Here is a 21691-nt window from a genome sequence, read left to right on the forward strand (position 1 = left end):
GTGAGGTTAAATATTAATCGCAATCGTTTTGTAACATCCCAGGCAGCCAGGAGGCTTGGAGGCGTCATTAATTATGAATAATGATGCCAATGCCAACGCTGGTGGGCTGCTAGAACTCACCTTCTCCTTATCCTCTTCGTCCTCGTCGTCGCTAGCTACGTCGTACTCGTCCGCCGTTGATTGGGAGGAGCTTCCGGTTAGCCATCGAATTAACCAGTTCCTAAACAACGCCCGCGCGAAAACCGAGAGAGAGAGAAAAGGGTTAAGCATACAATCGCAACGCTGTATAATTAATGTTTCATGCTTGGCTGGTTGTTTGGTGTTTGCGTGGGTCGCTAGATACACGAATGCTTTCCACGGAAATAGATTTTGCTGCATCCCGCACTGCAGCTGGAGCCAACACGAAACAAACATACACCAACACTTCTCTCCAGAGCGTTACTTACTTCAGCAGGTACAGCAGGGCGACGGCCGGGATGGTGGAGATATCGAACCAGATGCAGCCACAGACCCATAAAACGAGTGCTATAAATGACCGTATCGGAGATTCCCACTCAAAACAGCTCCTGGGGAAAGGTTGGCAGCGGGAGAACAAAAAAGAAACCGTTAATATCCGGTAGGATTCGGTCGGAATTGGGCTTTGTTTACGTTGGCTCGTTGAGCATGTGATTTTATTAGTATCGATTCGTATTTGGTAGCAATCCAGGTACTGTGTACAGCAAAACGCAAGGAAATTGATAATCGAATCATTGATTCGCTCCCGAGGGAGAGCATTGCAATGGGTTTTATCATTGGTAGGTATCGTAAAGTATGTTTGAAGTAAAAAAAGAAGACAAAGTGAACCACTTGAGGAGGCATACTGCTCCATTTCAAGCACACAGCAAATGGGGCAAAATCAGTGATGGATAAAATATGTTTGTCGTCAGCCACCAAGCGTCTCCATCGTGGGGTGGAAACAAGTACCGTAGAAAATAGGAATACGCATTCCGCAAATCTGAATTAAAAATGGAATAGCAAGTATGCTTGCGTTAATAGAGTGTGTGGAAGGAGGGAAGGGAAAAATCATTAAATTACACCAAATGTAGACGCGAACTGTGGAGAGGCTTGAGAAATGTGCTGATTGTATGTATGCATTTACAGTCAGCGTGTGATTATGCGCCTTTTCTTTCCGTTTGCTTCTCCAGCGTAATGTGATAAGGATGTACGCTTGCTTTTGTTCCATTATGCCCCTCTCACTCTCTCTTTCTCTCTTAAAATCAAGAGCAGACACAAGAGTGTGAGTAAAATGGTTTCAAAAAAATACCGGCCATAAATTCATTCCGGGTGGTGTTGAAATGTTCCGGCCTCTTTTAACAACCCACAACCGTCTTTGTTGGAGATGACAACTTCCTGTTGCGTCTTTCTTCCCCGGAATGTTCATATTCGTTTCGTGTGACCATTTCACTGCGAAAGAGGTTAGGTAAGGCGGTGCACCACAATACTCACTGCACGAACTGTCCCACTTCGATAAAGTACATAATGACGGCCTTCAGTCGGGTGACGTTGCGCAGGAAGAGCTGCCGCTTGAACTTGGCCTCCTGCTGTACCAGCTTTTCCTCCTTCGGCTCGAGAGCGCGCAGTGCCGCCCGCAGCTTGTTCCACATGACCGTCATCTCTAGCAGAATCTAAACCCCACACCGCGGCATGAAAGCATAAAACCGAAAGAAATTGAATCATCCCATGCCATCCCAACGTTGGCAACGATGCAAGAATTATTTGAAAAGCATTGCAGAAGGAGAGGAGGGAGCGTTAGAGCTCATTACCCACCTGCGGCTGGGTGCCTTTGGCGCGGGTGTACATCTTTTTGTCTTTGAGCGCGTACCAACGTTTTTCTCCGTTGCGTATCCTTAGCAGCGGTATGACGACTTTGCCGAGGAACTCCACCTTGTGGTCGCGATCCTCGTCGTAGACGGTGATTTCCAGTACCGAGGACATGTCTTTCACATTGCTAATGAAACGAGCCAAGACAACGGGGAAAAAGCAAGTCATTAGTAAGCAGTCCAGCGGTTCGTATTGCGATAGCTGTGGGAAAACGTGGAACAGTTTCTTACAAAGTGAAGATTTTGTTCCAGTTGGGAGTGAGCGTTTTGTACTCGGTTTGCGTCTGAAGTCGGGCGTTGATTAGCTCCAGCACGACGAACGGATCTGATTTACCACCAATGTCCGCTGCGGCTAGCCCCGTCGCCCCGAACACTTTCACCGTAAGATGTCCAACGTCGCGCATGTTTTGAAGTGATTTGTGCCATATCTGGAATAGAATTGCCATGAAAGCTTGTGAAAGCATTGATTTAGATCAATGAAGGAGTGTTAGAAGGCCACGTACGTATCGGCTCTGGATGAGGGCGCGTTCCTTGGAGTCTTCCTTGTAGGCCGTTAGATCGGTGATGGTTTCCGATGCGGTGGTGCCACTGATTGTCAGCATGAGATGAACCTCGCCGGTACATTCCTCCAGCGGTTGCCAGATTCCGTGCGTGCGTTCGCGAGCCAACCCTCGCAGATCGATCGTACACTTCCCATATGTGTTGTACTTCCCGCACACTACCAGCTCCAGCAGCTGATCATCGTCGAATAGGTGAAGATCGAACTGCTCCAACCAGCGGGCCCGATAAGCGGCCTTAGACTTGTATTTCTCATTTCCTAGCCTAGTTTACATAAGAAGAAAGCTAATCAACCTTGTCTTCATGCGTGAGACTTGTTCAAAACACGTACCTAAATCTGACATAGAGATCGTTCAGTCCATTCTCAGCGTCCGGTGGGAGTCCTTTGGCTTCGATCAGCACGATCGTGACGACCGAGCTCCAGATCTGCGACTTGAGCCGGCGGGAGGCATCGGCCAGCTTGGGATTGCGCTGAAAGTACTTTCGAGCGTGAACGGAAACGAAAAACGGGGAGGCGGGAGGTGGTGCGATTTTAGAGCAGAAAGAAAACAACGAGCACACCCTAGGACGGGCGTAGAAACGAGTGACGGCAAATAAGTTTGAAAAGGCGAATGTGTGGAAATGACGTGGTGACGAAAGATAAAAGGAGAACGTGATGGTGTTTGGTGCGTCTTACAAAAGGAAACCAAAGAGTAAGAAAACTGTGAAAAGTGTAGACCAAATCAAGAGATAAGACAGAATAGAACAGAAGCGCTTTGGTTGCCTTGAGACAGAGTTGTGACAGAGTTGTGTGATGATGTACGGGGGAATGGAATGGGTTCTCACTTGCTCTTTGTCTTCTTGTGTCTTTGGCCACAGTGTGACGCTTAGCTTTAGCTCGCCGAGGTCTTTCGAAGCACGCTGAGCGTCCTCCAGCTTGATTGTGAGGTCCTCTGCGCGGTTAAGCTCCAGCGAGGTGAGGTACAGCTTTGCCGATCCCATGAAATCATCCTGGAGGCCCCAGTCATAGTCAAATACCTGTTTCCAAAGGGGATTACCAATAAAGTGTTAAAAAGCTGTTGATAGAATTGGTGAATGTTGGACATTACCTTAATTACTATTGGTTGAAATGGATCTTCCACTGGCACGACGAACGTTTCGTCCCACACAGGGTTTAGGTCTTTGTGAACGGTTTTGGATTTGTACAGCAGGCGTCCTCCAACTTTGAACTTGACGTAGGGATCACTCGTACCTGAAACGCCCAGCAAACATCGAAATGTAATCGCTCTCCTCATTCTTACCATCACGAAGATCTTACCACTCTTATCCATTGCCACCAATCCATGACCACTGATAAGATGTACGCGAAGCTGGAAGAAAGAATGTTGCCGAAGCTGTGTCTCCCTTCTTCGTTGTTGCTCTTCTGCCGGGCTCAGTCCAGACATCCCACTGGGTCCAGCAATTTCCGAAACCTTGGGCAGTCCACCGATTGTCAAATGGCTCAATCCGCTAGGTCCTGCGGTCGCCTCCACATCCACCTTCGCAGTGAGCACCTTGAGCACGCTCGCTACCCCAGACGAGGATGCTCCCTCATTGACAGACCCCACCGCTCCCGTGCCACTCATTGTTGCATTCCGATCCGCTCCTTTAGCCAGTGGCGAGTCTTCCAATGTCCGGGCACGATGCCGCGGTGACTGGTGCGGTGTAGCGGAGCTACTATGCTCCGCCGAACTATTGTCAGCTGCGTAGTCACTCTGGCTGTCGCGCCGTCCCTCGAGGTCTTGCCCAAGAGACCCCCGAAGTCGTTCCTTACTGCGTCCCCGTGACCATCGGTGCTGGATTAGGGAAAGGATTACGAGAATTGAGCTGTAAAGTAGAATGAACACATGATGCGTCCAGACGTCTATTCTTACCCTTAGTGTGTTGAAAAATCCGTGCGTTCGCTGTAGAACACCGGCCGGTATGGTGGGAACGTTGGCGGAACGGGCCCGCTGCGGTGAGGACTGCGGTGAGTCACCGGAACCGCCACAGTCGTTGCAGCTCAGCTCCGACGCCGACTTACTCAGGTGTTTCCGCAGCGACGAGCATTTGGATTCTAGATTCAGTCGAGAACGTTCTACAGAATTGAGGACCGCATAGTGTGTGGGGTGCGTGTTTGAGGTTGAGGGGGTTGGGGTAGGTTTTGTTTGGTGTGTGTGTGTTTTTTGGTGGAGCGTGGAAATAGGTTGCGCATTCGGCAAGCATAATAGGTGTGATGCGGAAGGGCAAGCAGCGGACGGGTTCGTGTGTTTCACGCGTCAGCATATACAGATAGTTAGAGTACAGAGATAAGCTAGTTGAAATATTTGTCATGTATTTCACGTTTCAGGCTACAAACTACAGGAAACAAACTGAAGTACATATCAATTAACTACAACTACTTCACTACAACCCGTCAAGTCCAGTAGTCAAGATAGTTAGTTTGAAAATGTCCATGTTGTCCGCTTGTATGGAGTCAATTATTCTATACCACTTTTCAGGAATTTCGAAGCAAAAGCTACCGGAAAGCAAGCAATTTCGAAAGAATGTTTCTGTTCTGTTTGTACAACAAGCTTAGGAGAATCTTATAAATAGAAACTCGTATGAGCTGTGACCCTTGAGGAATGAAACTTTTCTTGCAAGAAAAGGTCGCCCCGGTTGCAGAAAACTATCCGACATTGGGCAAACAGCTCCACCAGGCTGCAAGCTGCTTCTGTAAAACATAAAACAACAACAGCACTCCGGCAAACTTGTTACAAAACTTTTGAAAAGGGACCCACCAAACCAAGGCAACAGTAAGCCCCCCCGTTCGCCAAACGAGCGTACTATGCTTGCCGCCGTGAAGCCGAGAAGCGACGAAAAAGGCTCCAAAAATTGCTTCTCCCGCTCCTGCACAAAAGTGCCCTTGAAGAAGCCGATGGGATTGTGAGTTTTGCCTGATTGTGTTTATTTGAGATGAATCTTTTCTGCTGAGATATACCGTTCCGGCGCGATGGCCGACCGTGTTGTTCCGTTGCTGTGTCAGCCCGTTTTGCCAACGACGGCGCGCGCGTGTGCAGGTGTGGAGTGTGTTTGTTTATTTATAATTATTGAATGATGCGAAAACTGTTCCACGCCCGTTCGGCTGCGCCGGGTCGTAAAGCATATTGACACGGGAATGCATAATGAGAACCGCTCAAAATCAACAGGTGGCGAAAGAGATCACACAAAACACACTGGAAAAGTTTAACCTTGGAACAACGGGTTCGATCATACTAATGGCCGATAATGAAGCGATTCAAGATTGCCTTTTTACCCAACAATGTTGTGAATCGTTTCGTCCGCTGAAAACACGCCCCACCATTAAGAAGGTGATGAAATTGATTGGAAAAGCTCGCTCGGCACCGTTCCCCGAACGATAAACACGATTCGCGCGAGGATTAAATCGATTGTGCTGATCTGATGCGATTTAATTTAATGCTTCAACGATAGCGCCCGATAGAAAATGTAACAAAACATACTCAAACATGTTGTCGGTGCATAAAAACAAGGTATAGGATGCTTAGCGTACCGTCATACACAATGTGACAGGAAGTGGAAGAGCGCGCACACACACATGCCGTGACCGTCGCGAGAGTATGCGTGCATGAAGCCATAAAGGATTTAATCGAGCAGAAGGCGAAGGCAGCAAAAACAGGCGGAGTACTTTTCCGTTGCATAAATATTTTACCATTAGAGTTGAAAACACTTGAAAACTTTAAAGCTGTCAGGAAGCGGAAAGGCTCAGTCTGCGTGTAGTATGCACATGAACACGTATGTGTACCGGGGAAGCTTTCACAGGTCTCATGCACACTAGGCTATTGTTTGTGTCATTTTCCTTTCCGGCCGAATGAAAATGGCTGCCCGTTGCTTACTTCAAATGTGGTTTCGCAGGCAGCAGGTGCTGATTTTAGCACGCCTGAGAGGACTTTTATGGTCGTCGACTCCATCCTGTTTGGGGGCAGGAGGTAATTGTAACGTAGTGCCTCGTTGTGCTGTGCGCTGTGTCCTTAATCAGGTTCATAATTACCGAATCAAAGTCAGGGGGAGTCACGGTGCCGTGGAGTAGTTGTTTAATCCTTTACTTAGTGGGGTAGTTTTAATTACCTTCAAGGAGGCACCTCGGTACTTGAGAAGTCTTGGAGTGTATGCAAAAGGTGACCATTACTGCGAAGGGAGCAGCTTAGGCAGCAAAATGATTATTACTACGCAGCCCGGTCGGTGGCCCGTGACGTGAGAGCTAATCAAGACGCACTCAGGTGAGATTAGGTCGGCTCTCGGATAGTGAGAGAGCCCCCCTCTGTACCATTTCGGTTTTTCATCACTCAAGTGCCTACACAAGGTGTTGAAGGTGTGATGCTGATGGTTAAATTATGACCAAGGGCCATCATCACACCAATTGCGGTATAAGGGTGAGGGTGTGTATGTTTTTTTTTTGTATATTTGCTGGTTTCGGGTGATGATAATCATCTTCCACCGTTCCACTGTTCCCAAGGGAAGACATTAAATCGTCCAACACGAGGAAGGGCTAAAAAGCAGCAACAGGGCCAGTAACGATGGTCCGTTGCTCGTGCTTTAAAAGGGAAAATCAAACAACAAAAAAACTCGCTGAGAATATACAATTATCGATCCATCGCCATACATTCGAGCGCACCCGAAATCGAGCACTAGGGTGAGCATATTTGCAAATGTTTCAAGGTGCAAAATGGTTGCAAAAGAAAAAGAAAACAAGGAAGGAAATATGAAGCAAAAGGCTACAAAAAAACTTTGAAAATGATACAATCTAGGAAAATGAAACGCTAGAGTGCTGAACAGCGGCAAAATTCATTCTACCTTCAAAACTTTGACCCAGTGTGAATATTGGACTCCTTGCTAACGGTCTGTAGTCAAAGGCCGTCCAACAACCACAGGTTTCCCGGAGTCAACTCGTACAAGCTTCTACATGGAAAAGAGGTCGACTGAGGGGGAGAGGGAAAACTGGGTAGCTAAAATTTGATTGGCACGGGCTGTCCGATATGTCAGACCCAAAAGCAAACTGTGTTGGGCTGGGGAAGGTTAAACAAACATCTGTTGATCTGGGGAAGGGTTGCGGGGGGAGGAAAGGGGCATCAGCTGCCAACCCTGGGTAAAGTGGCTAGAAAATTAAGCGGTAAACAAATTTTCATGTAGATGATCGAGGATGCAGCCCGACCGGCTTATCCGCTCAATTAATGTTCAAGAAGACACATAAAATCCCCTAGTTAAGACAAAGTCAATCGAAAACTTGTTGCTAGAGGGGGTTTTTGAGCCACGCAAAGTGTTTGGATCTATTTCGAGAACGTTCGGTTGTTCCGTTAATGGTTGCGTAAAATTAATGTATCAATTTCAAATTACTGTTGAATTTACACGGAAAAGAAGGTCCACTGGGGCCGTCGATTGCGAGCACATTGTTGCTGTTCTGTTGTTATCTCTTTACCTATTTTTTGCGTGGTTAAGAGTAGATTAAAAAGTGGTACAAAACACAAGAAAACCCCGGAAAACAACACCATCTTCCTTTGAGCAAAAGTGTTAAACTTTCAAAATAAATTCCCCGAGATAAGAAACAGGCAACGGGTATTCAGCACAGCAGCAGCAGCAGCTCACCGCACAAGGTAAAGGTTAAGGTCACTTTGGCATGGGGTGGTGGTAATCCTCCCCATGACCAGTGTGTTTCGGTTTATTTATTTCATTTTGGGTGGCAAGTGATGGCGAGGATTTGTCTGGTCAGGCGCCAAACCTTAGGAGAAACTCGAGGGGTTAGGTTCGTTTATGTTTGGCAAGAGATTAAAATGCCGGTTGACCGACAAAAAAGTAACGATAGCTGGTGCGATAGCGAGTACACCGAGCGTTGTCGGCTGCTAGTACTCCAGATGGCGAATAGTTGTGACCAACACACATACACAGACAAACGAGAGTGGATCGTTTCTAATCAACAAAATTGCAATCGAGGCAATGCAAAAAAAAAAGACACATTCGCCGTACTTGAAGTGTTTTTAGTTACGTTCGACCATCCATCCTTCCATAAATCATCTCTCACTTCGGATGCGAAATAATAAATGAAGTGTGAGAGACAGAGTTGGTATGTGTGTGTGTGGAATCCGTAAGAAGCGATAAATACACATTCCATCTGCGACAAAAACGCCAATGCCGTTCTTCCTAATGCGATTTAGTCCAATTCCCATGAGGAGGAAGGCAGATTGTTTGGTCGTTTTATGGTGCGAAACTTACCGATTTCCGGAGAAGATTTCCGGTGGCCGGTATAGGGTTTACCGTTTTCGGTTTTGGTTGGTTAGTCGGAGCAAAGCAAGCTGCACGGTAGTAGAGATGGTTCAAATCTATTCACGAGAAGGGACAAAGCGCCTCGTTTGTTCGGTCGTGTTTGGATTAGATGAAGCATAATCCACCCTTCAATGCGAGAGACAACACGATTCGGTAGAAATGTTCACACCACTCCTGCAACGGCTCCATGTGTGTGTCTGTGCGGGCAATGCAAAGTGAAAAGAAAAATTCCAATTCCGGTAAATGTAGTTACAAATTGGGGAAAGGAAAAACGGGGTCATTTTCACCGCCCTTTAGTGGTACGGGCGCGACAAAAATAAACATCGACGGGGCGACCACAAAACATGCGCTCGGCCAAGTAAACAAGAACCCTGCTGTTCGCCTCAGCAGTATTCGGTTCTGTTCTGTGCTGTAGCCGCAAAACATGGGTCACACATACAGCACACAGGAAAGAAAGAAAACCCGAAACCGAAAAAAACCGGACCACCAATGTGTTGGGGGGGTGTTCCTTTACAGACGATGCGTGGGAAGGGGGAGTTGTCTTAGTAACGTCATCAGCATTGATCATCAGGCTTCGTTGTGATCATCGCGCCACTGGTCAATCTTGATAGCCCCGCGGGCAGTGGTCGTTCGGATCGAGAGGCGGAAAGCTCAAACACATGATGCTGTTTCACATCATTTCCCTTCGCCGAAAAATTGGTCTGTTTCCGAGTGTCACATTACCCGGCGGCTGGCCCGGGTAAGCGATATCTTCCCCGGCAGGAGAAAAAGGTCAAAGTTGAGGGCGCCGAACAGCGAACGGCGAAACGATAAATAAGGACTTACAGATTGTGTTTTTCGTGGGAAAACAAAAGCGCACACCGTGGTGTGGTTCGTGGTCCGGAAATCCGGCCGCTTCGATTTGGTTCGCCCGGAAGAGCAATCCAATTCTGGTCCAGTGCTGAAGAAGGCTCCTCGGCCCTGGTCACACGAAAGCACCGAATAAAATATGCGTTGCTCATAAAACACCGTGAGCCGAGTCCGTTCGCGGGCGAGAAATACCCTTAACATTCGTCGCCGGCGGCAGCGGCATTGAAATGGCCCATTGGCACGCCGGGAGGTGGAAATACAATTTCGCCCGGTGGGTGGAAAATTATAAATTATTTTATCTCACGATATGTCCCTCTTTACACTCGAACGACCGCGTGTATCAACCCATCCAAGACTTATTTTCAAATAAACAGTGTGCAATATGGCGTGGAAAATGTGCTCAAGGATTCTCGTGATCGTGGGGGGGAGCGTAGGCAAAAGGATACATAGAGAATTTAAATTTAGCCGGTTCGGGACGATTGGAGAAGAATAATTGACCCACATTTAAACGACTGAGTGGGGGGAGGGGAGAGGGCATTTAACGATGGTTAATGACGTTTTGTTTTTGAAGTTCTCCGGTACACTTTCATTGGTCTTTCGTCAACGGAAACGGAATATAATGAAAGTCCATCAAATTATGATTGTGCCCGAAATCCGAGAAGAAGAACCTAGTCATTAGAGGACAATGACTGTTGAACAGCGTCGGGTCCGGTAATGCTTTCGTTCGGCCTCAAGTCATTACGGAAGTGGATTTCAAAATCGCTACACTACCGGTCGGACGGAAGGCGAGCATAATTTGGAATTAATGATGTGATGATTTAGTGATTTCACACTTCACTTACTTCTGCTCTGATGTTTAACTCCTTTAAAGTGCGGAGGAGTTGTTCGGTGTACCACCTTTTCCTTGCCGGGACAAAGTTTCGATTTTTTCCCGGCAGCGTGGTCACGTGAAAACTAATTAAAACGAAATCTCGCTCCCCCGCGTGCGTTCGTGAGCACTTTTCACATTTCACAGCATTCCCACCCACACACACAACACACCCACTTAATTTGTGTTGTCACAGGTACCACATTCACAACACCATAGAACCCCAAAGCCCAAGAACCCGGAGACAGAACATCACCGGGACTGTGGGTACACCGGATGCCAACGCGCACTCCCGTCTGCACTGCTCAGCGGTCGAAGAAAAACTGAACCGAACGGCACAATCGGTACAACACTGGCACGCTGAATGGAAGAATGTTTCCGGTAGCAGCAACGGCAACACCAGCAGCCAAGCTTGTCGTGGGGAGCGAATGGCGCGCTTTCCGGATTTTCCGCTCATGCTCCAACTGGCGCTGGTGTAGCGAAACCGGCGTTTCGTGTTTGTTGAGGTGCATCGTGCTCGGTTCTCCGCTCAGCTGATAGACTAACGGCAATACATATGTGTGTGTGTTTGTAGGTTAATGTTTACGTGTTCCGTTTTGGGAGCGAATATGGGACAGAAAAGAGAGAGACCGAAAACAGAGCAAATCTCGTATGCAAATTTGGGAAAACATGATTAGAAGATTACAGCGCCAACGTGTACAGGAAGATGCGCTGGATAAACCGCGAAACATGTTTGCGTACAGATGGTACCACAGCTTGATATGATTAAAACATTCCGCCCATAAGCGATGAGGATGAATGTAAACAGCATGAAACATAAATAAGCAGATGAATGAATAAATGATTAGAAACACATTTTTGTTTCAAGCTTCATGTTGGACTTTTGTATGAAGAGAAGACCATTACAATGATATGCTACTTTCAATGCACTTTGGCCATAATACATTTTACAGATGTATGTGACCAATGTGGCAGTTGCACAAAGCTGGATGGAGTTTTGAAGAACATACCAGTTCGAATGAACCAAATACACAACACACTTAACCTTGACCCATTCGAAGCACACACTTTCAGCTGACAAACAGCATCGTCTCTCATCGTCAGTAGTGTAGAATAGTAGTTTCGAAACAGAATTTCAATATGCCCATGCAAGCGGGGAACGCCGACATCCGCCACTCCACCGTCCTCGATAGTTTCGTTGTGAAAAGCTCAAGTGGGAATAAGATTTCTTCCCATCGAAGCCGAAATGATGACATCCTCACGTCCTCGCGGATGTCCTTTTCCACTGTCCAATGCTTTTATTATAAACAGTCGCTGTCGCTGTTCCTGAGAACCCTCCGCCAGCTCTCTCGTTGCATCATGCTTGGTTGGTTGATGGGTTGTTGAAGTGTTTATGTACGAACGATGGGAGGGGAGAGGTCAGGGGGATGTGACGTGTGACGAAGGAAACCTTTACGTTGGGTCTTGATTGTGACAATCGACACAAATTCGGTCGCATTCAATAAAGAAGGGTACGTTGGCAACAGCTTGACAAATTCAGTAACACAGCACATCGTTAGCATATCGATCGGCGGGGACAAATAATTGGCTGCAATCGAACTGGTAAATGTGGCGCCAACTGCAATAATGTTTTATTGCACAAGCCATCACCCATCCCCTGCGTTTGTGATGCTCTTGGTGTTTCATGTTCTTACAATTAGTTGCAAACATCAGGGACGTATCAACCCTTATTCACCCCAAAACCGATGCTTTCCTCAAAAATTGAAGAACATCGAAACTGTCAATTGGGGAGCGCATGGCATCGATCGGCCTCAAACGTTACTCAAATTGAATTAGATTTTCAATCTGCACTATCTGCGACCCTGAAAAAGGTGTGCTCTCTTCCCATGTGTGTTACACCTCGGTTTCTGGTACCAAAAACCCAAAACGGAAAAGTCATTTCCATGTAGATACTCCCCCCGAGACAGCACCGTGTGGCCGATGATATATCGACGATGGTGTCTTATGACGTTGTATGCTGGCGTGGTTTCCCATTATTCGGTCGCCAGAAAACGAGGGGAAACGAGAGTAGAATCATCTGGGATGCTTCCCCAAACGACGACCGAAAGGCAAATTGCAAACCAATGCTTTCGTGTCAGTCTCCCGAGGGGCGGCCGGTCGGCGGTGGTAAAGCAACCTGAGCGCGGCAGCCGAACCGAATCCGGGATTTTCGTGTGTGGGGTCCAATAAATTATGCATCTGCTGGCAAACCGGCTAAATCTTGGGTGCGCTTGAAGCGAGTTTTTGTTCGGCAGTGACTCGCTACAATACCGACGACAGTGTGTAACTTTGTCATCAAGAGAAGATGATACCAAGGACGGGTCAATTTCGCAGTAGATGGGTGATTCGGTTACAGCGCTAGTGGATGTCAGTGTCAAAGGATCACTTTTTTGAAGCAAAAAAAAAAACCCTTTACTAACATGACATGTCGTCTTTTGCAATCATCTGGATCGTACAACGCGACCTAGAAGGTTTATGCCGAAGTTGGTGCACTACTTCTCATTCCCTGAGCGGTTGTTGCGTTTGGCGTTTAGTTTCATTCGCTTATTATTCGGTACCGGCAGTTTTCATCACAAAGAAGCAGTAGTGTGAAATACCCTTGGAGGGTAGCTCCAGAATGCAATGTTTCGAAAAACATCCTGCAAACTCCATGCAGATCCCTGGGAGCGTTCGTCCCGGACGACTATCACACGACACGTACGCACGCGACCAAAGTCCACGTTCTGTAAAGGCAGGCAGACACACTGACACATTAAAACGCCCTCGCTATACAGTGTCGGTACCGCAAGAGCCACCCACAACACCGCCGGCGTACTAGGGGTGTCATAAAATGTTGAATAATTTATGATCTCATGTGTGTGACCTGGACACGGATGATGCCGAATTTGCGATTAGACTGTCGAATTATAAATGAGAGTCGGCGGAGTCGGTGGCTTCTCTGTGCGAAAAGTCAATAGAGAAAAAGGCAGTATTGCAGTAACAGTTGTTGTACAAAAGTTTAAAATGAAATGTTTTAAAGGGCAATTTATTAAGTGATCTTGGTACAATCTCAAATGTGCTCAAAACACCAGATGATGTTGCATTCCTACCAACCACGAGACTTCATTAAATGAGTAATTTAAAGTTGTCATAATCGAACACCTGTTAACACTTTGCCCGGGTGAGATCAATCCACCAATCCATTCATTATGGCGAGGCAACCACAGTAGTGGTGGTAGACATGCATGGGTTGTGCAAAGCTGGTTCGATTGAAATCCGTCCTCAAACTGCTGGGGGACCCGTCATTCCCGTTCCGTAAGCTTATTACTAATCTATTATTCAGCACACACCGGTTCCATCGATTCCGTTGGATCGACTTTTCCTAATCAGCTTGTGGTAATTGTACCCACACTACAGCTTACGCCTTCTCAGGAACAGAACCACTATTTCCCACCCTCCCTCCTCCTGCACGGAGTCATTAGAACGGGGATTCTAACTACTCAATTCGAGGACGTGTTGCATCGAATGCTGTTTAATTATGCCCGCATTGTTTGCTACCACAGAGCACTAAAAGAGCAGATGTGTTGTACGGCAGAAAAGGGCGATTTGTTAGCTTCCAGGCAAGCAGGACCCACACACACACATTATAATGTTCGCATTTAGTCTGATAAAAGTGTAAAATAATTGAGAATAATTATTCCCTTAGGTTTATATTCCAGAGACTGTGTGTGGTTGTGGTTGCTTTAGTTGCACGTAGGGCTTCTATGCAATTTTAACCTCGTCAGTGTACTGAATGAGAATGGTCGAAAGGAAGGACGAAAGTGCGACTTGGAGAGTGTCTGATACTGCTTAGTTTAGCTCCCAGTAGTGTTATAAAAATGAGAGTCTCCACTAGATTCTCATTTGCTTTTCTGGGTTAAAGCCAACAGATATTTTATCCTACTATCTGGATCAAGATACAGGGTTTCCCACGATTTATTGGTCAGTTCCCATGATTTTTTAGTGCGTTCCCACGATTTTTTGGTCGTATCCCATAGATTTTTGGTTCGTTCCCATAATTTATTGGTATTTTCCGATTGGATATCAATACAATTGGACCAAAAAATTCTAAGGAACGACCAAAAAATCGTGGGAACGCACAAAAAAAATATGGGAACCCACCAAAAATTGATGGGAACCAACCAATAAATCGTGGGAAACCCTGTAAGGGTAGCTATTTTCTAGGTGTATGTACCATTTGGGTTACATGTTCTAGTTAACACTAGCTATGGTTTTTCGTGTCGTTAATTGTGTCGTTGATGGTATTTTACCATATTTGTGGAAACATGTCAAACACCTGCAGCTCGCTAAAAAGAAATCTTGAAGCACATGGCCGTATCTAACACTATCTCACTAACCGTCAAACAAAGCTGATAAGACAAACACCAATCATTCGATATGCAGGTGAACTGTCTGCGCGATTTAATGACCTTACACTGGGTAGGCAATTTTCCGCACAACCACAACCAGCACCAGGACGACCTAGGGGTTGCTGTTTTCATTTCAGAATTAATTGCTGCTTAAAGCTGGCCATTCTGGGAAACCCGGGGTCTCGTGTAGATCAAACGGCACGTGGTGTTATTTCTTGGATCAAGTGTCGCCTATCAAGTCACCAGAGTCTGCGTTGGTTCGACAGCATGTTGTGTACAACCTATATTTATCCTTCCCATGAAATGCTTCCCCTTCCTCTTCCCGCGGGGATCGGCATGGATGTTATCGGTAGAATGAAGGGTGATGGGAAGTGTACCGTGCCCTCGTGTTGCCCAAAGCGAAAGCACCATGTTTGGAGCACTGAAGGGCCCGGAGTCATTCAACATTCGTGAAATATTAATTATCAATTTAGTGCCTTCAGGCGGTGACCAACCAAGTGTGCGCTTGGTGGTGGCGTTGGCAGCCAAATAGCGTGGCATAGGGGTGTGTAGCACGCGCGCACACTGATTGTGGTGAGTCAGTCGGGTCAAGTCGGGTGAAAGTATTTTTACCCTAGCGAAGACACAAACCACGTCTAGCGTCTAGCAGGGACACACACTCACACAGCATGGCACAGGAAGCAAACTAGCGCAAACATCAAAGAGAGCCACTATGAGGACGGTACTTACTGCCTCCACTGCTGCTGCTGCCCCCTCCTCCAGTGCTGATGCTTGCGATTCCTACTCCTCCTCCTCCTGCACTGCCTCCGCCTCCACCACCGCCGAGGCTACTACTTCCGCCGCCTGGTGTGACCGCCGTAGAACAAGCTGTTGACGCCATATTAGTGTTTCTTTTTTTCCCCTGGCTGAAACGAAGCTGTCGAAGCGCTGGTGATAAGATGTTGGCGGGTGCGCTGTTATCTTTTGAATGGATTTTTTTGCCGTTAACACTCAACACGCCTGTTGTTTGCCTACTGTGTTCCAGCTGTCCTGCGTCCTGCGCCACGTGAGCCACGATAGTCGCGTGCTTTTGCGTGCTTTTGATACGGCAGCCACTGTTTGCATTGGTGTAAGGCGCAGAGATTCGTTCTCGCAGTCACTTAAGGGTTGTTCCGTTCCCTTTTCTTCGAAAGAACACACACAGACACACACACTAAAATGAAACGAATCACATACACAAGCACACGCGAGTAGTAGGAGTGGGTGACAACGGCTGTTCGTACGACATTTATCAGGCCATCGAGCCGAGGCTTTGGTTCATCGCGTTAAAGCTAAAAACTCCGGACTCGTCGCTTTGGAGTCCTGTGTTTTGTTTTGTTTTACGATGTTCACCTACTTATTCGCTGCCCCTCACCCACAGCACACGGACACACTTCATTCTGTACGCATCGTTTTCATTTTAGTGTCATTTGTCGGTCGCTTCCGTTGCGTTGTGTAGGGTTGGCGGAAAACGGAAACGGGAAAAAACGAGCCACCAGGGATCGAAATAATTCACCCCACACCTTCACTGTCCCGGTTTATCCTTAAGTGAGTGAAGAAGCTTGCTTTCTGGATGTGCTTCACGCCTTTCCGGAGTGGCAGTAGCGCACGTTAGAAGGGACAGCAGACCGAAGGGAAGAAGGAATCGATGAGCGCGTCCAAAACCATCGCGAAGACTAACTGAAAAGCGACTGGTTGGGCTGGCACTGTTGCACGGATCGTGAGCGTGTCACACCGTTCGTGGGCGGCAGTGTAGTGGAAAGCAGGCCAAACCCGGTGACGGGCCGATTTGCAGCAGATGAAAAGGAGGAGAAGCAGGTGCTCGTTACGGGAAGACACATTTTTCTTCGCAACTCCAGTGTCTGGGAGATGGATTCCAACCTGTGCTTGTGCCTGAATGCTTCCGTGTTCGATGACGATGATGATGATGGGCTCAGTCCTTTCCCGCGGCAAAAAAGGTGTTGCACGTCTGCTTTTTCCTTTCGGGCTGATTGCAAATTCTTTCCTCTCTCCTCTCTCTCTGTCTCTTTGTTCGAGGCTCGTCGGTGGGTGAAGTTTTCCAAACCGGAGGACAATGCGGAAGTGTTTTGTTCCACTTCCGTGGGAGGAAGCTTTTTCCTCTGTGCTTCTACTAGTTATTTGGTTTGGTATTTTGTTTCGTGTTTTATTCGTCGTTTTTCATTTTCGCGGCGCGAGAGTTCACAGGCATGCCGGGTGCTTTTCTTTACGCTTTTTGGATGTTATCCTTACCGTGCTGCAAATTGATTGAAGTTGTCAACTGTGAAGCATGGCAGGGTGAATGTTTGACGATGGTGTTGAAGCTTTTTCCCTGGAAAAGAAAAGAAACAAAGAAAAAAGCGCTGTAAGAATACTTTCTAAAATTGTGTTCGCACAAAAAAGAAGCAACCTACCATAAGCAAAAAACAGTAATATACCAAATGAAATCAATTACTCGAAATTCATCCAAGGGTTAATAATAGAAACTGTCGGAACATTGGAGCTCGTGCAAAAAAAATGGAACTCGTGCCGAGTTTTCGTAGGTTGAAGTGTGTAACCAGTTGCAAATTTGGTTTATTGACACCATTTTTCAACCCGCAGCTACACCCCGACCCCCAGCTACCAAAGGTGAAACATATTTGTCAGGCTCAACCAACCGAAAAACATCCACCAGCGAAACGATTACGGGGTCGGTAAACATACGGGCGGTACTGGTGGAGTTTGTTGATTTGCAACTGGTTCGTTTTTTTATTAGCTATGCCTCTCCTCGTTGGTCCCCAAACCCATTCGTGTTGCATGCACCAATTTATTATACTTCTGTTAGCAGTGTACCATTGTGTGGTAGCGTTGAAATTGTATGAACGAGGTGAAAGAATGACGTGCCGTACTGCTGCCTCCTGTCAGGCATAATTTGACACTGGCGGCCTGCACAAAGTACAATCGTTGTGTAGTACGATGTGGAATTGAATTACGATAAATGTTCCTGCGATAACGTTGTATGACTTGTCATTTGTGCAACGGGTGATAATGCTTGTTTACACAAAGAATTGTGAAAAGTATTTGAACACTTTCACATACAATTAATTCTCTGGTCGGGGGATCTCACAAAAATCAATAATAAAATACGATCTTTACAGCGACTCACAAGTCGTTTTGAGAAAACGGGAAACTGTCCCACACATCGTAGTTTGTAGCAAATAAACATTTTACGATCGCATTCTATTCCGCTTGCCAAAAGAAAAAAGGGCACACTTGCCCTTAAAATTCATTGCTCGCCCGGCTGTCCGTTGAACTTTATTGGAATGGGTTTTAGTTTTAGCACGTCAGACGGGACCACATGACCACAGCTCGGGTCTAACACCTGTTTCGTTTCGCGATGGAAACGACCAAAGGAAATAAAATCGTCCCACCCGGCGGGAGAACCTTTTGCGGGTGGCGCGAGAGTCCGTCGGCTGCTGCTGGTGGGACTGACTTCACTTTCCTTTTTCGTTTATCCCTCCCTCCCCCCATCCCAAGGGGAATATAATCGATCAACGGAAAGCAAACACACCGACATAGAGCAAACTGCTGTCGTAAAAAAAGGCGGACAATGCAGCAGCAATTGTTTCTGGTTGGCAGCAGGCCAGTCATTATTGGGTTCGTTCTCTATGTATTGTACAGGAAAAGCGGCGGTAGGGACGGCGACGACGACGTCATCATCATCATCTTCGTCGGCTAGAAATGGAATAAAAGAACGAATTTAATTTTTAGACGACATTTAACCGAACACCACTCTCGTAGACTGCGGACCACGTGTCTCTGCAGTGGTGAGCAAGCCAATGAAGTACATGCGAGACGACCAGACGGTACGGTGAGAGCGAGTAACTCTCGGTGACATCTCGCAGTCAAGCGAACCCACCGTCAGACGACCGAACATAGACACTCTAGCCTCTAGTGCGCGTACCATCCGCTCTAGCAGTGAAAAATAGCCCGGGGACATGGCGGCGACAACCGTAAGGACGAAACAGATTCGTGCCAGAGTCTAGCAGCAGCATGATTGTTGTTCGTTTTATTTGCTTCACGAGTACTTATTGCCTGCGCTAGAAGCGCGTTTACTTTCGTTGCTACGACTGCTGCTGCTCGGGCGGTAATTTGAATTGTAAATTGAAAACTTAACGTTCTATGGCTGGCCCTGTTGTCGGTGTTGGTACTTTTCCACCAGTGTGCACCCCTCGCAGTACACCCACACTAAACCTCTCTCGACACAGAGACACACCGAGACATGGGGCGTTTGAATTTGCTCCCCCAAAATGGCAACAAATCGGTTGACATTAATCGCGATTTGTGCTGCACGGCGCGAGCCGGATCATCAACAGCTATTGTCCACTTCAATATTTCCACCGAGCAGTGCTACCAACGAAGGGAAAATAAATGAGAAAAGCACATTTAAAAGAGATAAAAAGATCAAATCCTGTAAATGGTCCAAATGGCAAGCGAACCGCCGCCGTTCTGTCTATTTCCCTCCGCTCTTGCGTCTCACGCGATGAAAGCCCTACAGGACGAGGCCTGTGCAAGGACGTAGATCGTGAGTGAAACGATACAGAACCTTCCCAACACAGTGCCATTGGGATGGGAAAGTGCCTCGTTCCAACAAATCGAATCATAAATCGAGTTAGTAACAACGAGAGCATCAGGAAAGGATGTGTGTTTATCCGGCCGAAGCAACGGGGAGCCGCTTTCTCTCGGCCCTCAGATCGGATCACACTGAGACGGATGATATTTCATCATCAGCATCATTGTCGCACATCTCGTCCATCGTCGTCAGCATCATCATTATCATGAACATCGATATCGTTTTGTGAAGCCGATGAAATGAAACCGAGCGATGGGATTAAATGCATATTAAAGCAAATGCTGGCCCAATCAAAGAATCGCTTCACGTACGTCTGCTTGCTCCCGCCGTTTGCTGATGCTTCTTCCGCCTTGCTTGGCAGGTGGCACTAGTTGTGTGAAATGAAGCATTATCGGTGAGTACACACATGTAAAACGCAAACCGACGCGAACATGCGGCGGTAGTGTATGCGGAGTGAAAAAGAAAAATGTTCGCGCGTTATGCGGTCTCTCCGTGGTGTGGTTAGGGCTGTGTGTGATACGTGATGCTCGTTAGTTAAGTGTGACAACGATGGGACTCTAACGATGGATCGATTCCAAGAAGCGACTGCGACAGAGAATGGTTTGTGAAGAGGTTCAAAGTGATTAAAAAGAACCATTTCCTGAGAGTGTGCAATAGAATGGGGGCAAAAGATCATTTATGCGTTGTCGTGAATTGATTGAATCAGAGCCATTGAGAAGGGTTTGCAAAGGGGGCAAGAGAAGTACCCATGTCCGCACTGTGCAGCATTAGCATCTGGTACGTGACATTTCGATGTAAAGTGATTTATAAGAAAACTTTCTCCCCTATTCCATTCTCTTGTCTCCGTTCGCTTTCAAGACAATTTCCATACTATCGATAATCATTCCCCGTAATAGGCGTTAATTGCAATTTGAATCCAATTGCTAATCATTGCTTTCCTGGTACACTGGTACACAATCAAACGGCCAAAAATAAAAGCGTCTGCTGGTTGTGCCGTGCTGAATATGGTTGTCGAAAAACTCATTGTCGCTCTCGATTTTTGCAGCCGAGTCGAGCCAAAAAACGAGGGAACAAAAACATGAAACATAAAAATCGAAATCTTGTGTTGGGTGGTGCTGTGGTGCCGGAAAGATAATTATGGTGTACAAACCCGAGAAGAAGAAAACACGAAAATAAAATCGTATGGAAAAATTCACAACACGAGCCACGGGCAGCATAAACGGCGTCCAACATGCGATTTGTGGCTCTTCCACTGGTCGTATGCAATGTGAACAGAGGCGGGGCGAGGTGGGGACACGAAAACAAGCAGCCGCGCTCCGCTCCAGAACGATCAACCATCGTGTATAAACGACACGAGTTGGGAGGAACGAACACAAAAAAAAAACAACAAGCTTCCCCATCGTCCAGTCCTTGAAACGCCGCCAAGGGGAGAACGATGGGAGGTGTACCAAAAATCAATGTTTTGCTGATTAATTATGCGACCATTTTAGGTTGTGTGCGATTTGGAGGCTTTCCATGGCTATCCGTGGCGGAGAAGGGAAAGGAAATGAGTGCCGGTAGATCGCCGTTTGGCAGTTTTTTTCTTTGTTTGCATGTCAGGCTGCGTGCGTGCATGTGTGCGTTTGAAGACCTTTTTTCCCTAAATGAGCGCGCACTGGACCATATGCCAATCGTAGACAAGCCAGACTCGAGACCCCGAGGGATTCGCACGTTAGTCACGCATTCTCACTAGAGGACGCTGCTGGAGCGTGCGCGCGTGTCTCAAGTGAATCTGTTGGAAGCTTTGGTTCTCGTTCTCGTGTATCGCATGAATTCACCTGTCGACACGAACACACATTAAAGCTGGGCCTTCGTGGGCACAAAAGGTAAAAATGAGAGGGGGGGTGGGATATTCAACAGCATTACACGTCTACCACAGCAAACACACGACGCCACACACGGGGGGGCTTGAATATTCCAAAACATTCGCTCCGTAACGGACGGTGGTGCCCCCTCGGGGAATATGCACGCCACGCGCACTGCTATTTTCGCAATTTTATGACCAGCTGGCACCTCGGTGGCGCCAGAAAAGGATCCATCCTCTCTCCTCCGACTCGGTGCGGTGCTGCAGAAGGGGGGGGGGGTGCTCATGGAGCCATGGCTGGGAGGAGGGGAAAGTAATTATTTTGTCAACCTTACACAGCAAATAAGC

General features: G+C 47.1%; 1 protein-coding gene across 7 annotated transcripts in view; it reads right to left on the reverse strand.

The window, feature by feature from the left end:
* LOC120897128 (multiple C2 and transmembrane domain-containing protein) overlaps positions 1 to 21691 on the reverse strand; it is a 28947-nt gene that overhangs the window by 4193 nt on the left and 3063 nt on the right. For 4 of the 7 annotated variants that reach the window (XR_005738501.1, XM_040301753.1, XM_040301752.1 and 1 more), the window contains exons 3-14: positions 15603 to 17220; positions 4310 to 4512; positions 3715 to 4231; positions 3506 to 3648; positions 3243 to 3434; positions 2749 to 2897; positions 2363 to 2681; positions 2091 to 2287; positions 1807 to 1987; positions 1486 to 1664; positions 447 to 566; positions 121 to 220 (exon numbers count right to left, since the gene is read on the reverse strand). Coding sequence is in view for 6 of the 7 variants with exons in the window: in XM_040301753.1 (XP_040157687.1) it covers positions 121 to 220; positions 447 to 566; positions 1486 to 1664; positions 1807 to 1987; positions 2091 to 2287; positions 2363 to 2681; positions 2749 to 2897; positions 3243 to 3434; positions 3506 to 3648; positions 3715 to 4231; positions 4310 to 4512; positions 15603 to 15753 (2451 nt within the window). In the remaining variant the exon portion in view is untranslated. The remainder of the gene's footprint in view (positions 1 to 120; positions 221 to 446; positions 567 to 1485; positions 1665 to 1806; positions 1988 to 2090; positions 2288 to 2362; positions 2682 to 2748; positions 2898 to 3242; positions 3435 to 3505; positions 3649 to 3714; positions 4232 to 4309; positions 4513 to 15602; positions 17221 to 21691) is intronic. The other 3 variants (XM_040301756.1, XM_040301757.1, XM_040301755.1) reach the window with 3 other exon arrangements.

Source organism: Anopheles arabiensis, chromosome 2 (assembly GCF_016920715.1).
Source record: "Anopheles arabiensis isolate DONGOLA chromosome 2, AaraD3, whole genome shotgun sequence".
Classification (NCBI taxonomy): Eukaryota; Metazoa; Arthropoda; class Insecta; order Diptera; family Culicidae; genus Anopheles; species Anopheles arabiensis.